The sequence below is a fragment of the Eimeria mitis genome, genomic scaffold (genome assembly GCF_000499745.2).
Source record: "Eimeria mitis Houghton genomic scaffold, Emh_scaff4293, whole genome shotgun sequence".
NCBI lineage: Eukaryota > Apicomplexa > Conoidasida > Eucoccidiorida > Eimeriidae > Eimeria > Eimeria mitis.
In genome coordinates this window covers 2,149-3,060 of record NW_013572613.1, presented here as the reverse complement: position 1 = coordinate 3,060, position 912 = coordinate 2,149, and the positions used below count along the sequence as shown (strand labels likewise).

At 42.7% G+C, this 912-nt stretch overlaps 1 protein-coding gene across 1 annotated transcript in view; it reads right to left on the bottom strand.

Annotated features, from left to right (window-relative positions):
* Nucleotides 1-863: 863 nt before the first annotated feature.
* The window catches only part of EMH_0074040 (uncharacterized protein), a gene marked incomplete at both ends in the record, with an annotated part of 670 nt that continues 621 nt past the window's right edge, over nt 864-912 (bottom strand). The window contains one exon of the mRNA XM_013499411.1: nt 864-912. Coding sequence (XP_013354865.1) covers nt 864-912 — 49 coding nt within the window.

Sequence of the window (912 nt, the reverse complement as noted above, 5' to 3'; positions counted from 1 at the left end):
ATATATATATATATATATATATATATATATATATATATATATATATATATGTATGTATTAGAGTTGACTATTAAGAGCAGGGTGTGTGGGGTATTCAGCTGTATCCTGGCTACCATAGCTGCTTTCTGTTTCTTCTATAGAAGGATCGAAAGCAGCAGCAGCAGCAGCATGCAGTCTAGCTAGTGCTTTGCCGCCCCCCGGCAGCAGCTGCAGCAGAGCAGCATCAAGCCTAGTTAGATGAGAAGCCCAAGACAACAGCTGCTGCTGCGCTAAGGAGACAGAAAAACTACTGTAGCGAGAGGAGACAGCTGAAACACTCCGAAAGGCATCCTGTAGAGGTATCAGTAATTTATTAACAAAAAGAGACAAAATAAATAAACTATAAGGGAGATGCTGCAGACAGAGTGCAACAAAACCTAATATATGCATATACTCATAACGAAATAAATATATTAAATTTATAAACTCTGTTGTATTCTGTTTCCCTTTATAGGAACCTAATGCTAGTCTTGCTGCTGTGCTGCGCACCTGCTGCAGCTGCTGCAGCGAAGCATCTATGCTTCTGTTTGGGTCTGCTAAATAAGAGAAACGTAATATAAACTCTTCAACTATAGGTGATGATAGTATACTATAAGACAGCAGCAGCCGTGCTGCTGCTGTCTTTGTTTTTAATATATAAACTAATAAACCTAAACCCACACCCACAGCATCGCTCTGCTGCAGCAGCAGCTTCGTGGGGGCCCCCCCTCTATATGAACCTAATATATACTGCAGCAAAGCCATCACCTCCTCAGCAACAAACGAATTCCTTATGCGGTAGCTTAGCTTTCTTAGTAAACCCAGACGCTTGCTGCTGCGAGGCCCTAGTAAACCTCCTTCTCCTGCTGCTGCTGCTGCTGCTGCTGCTGGTGG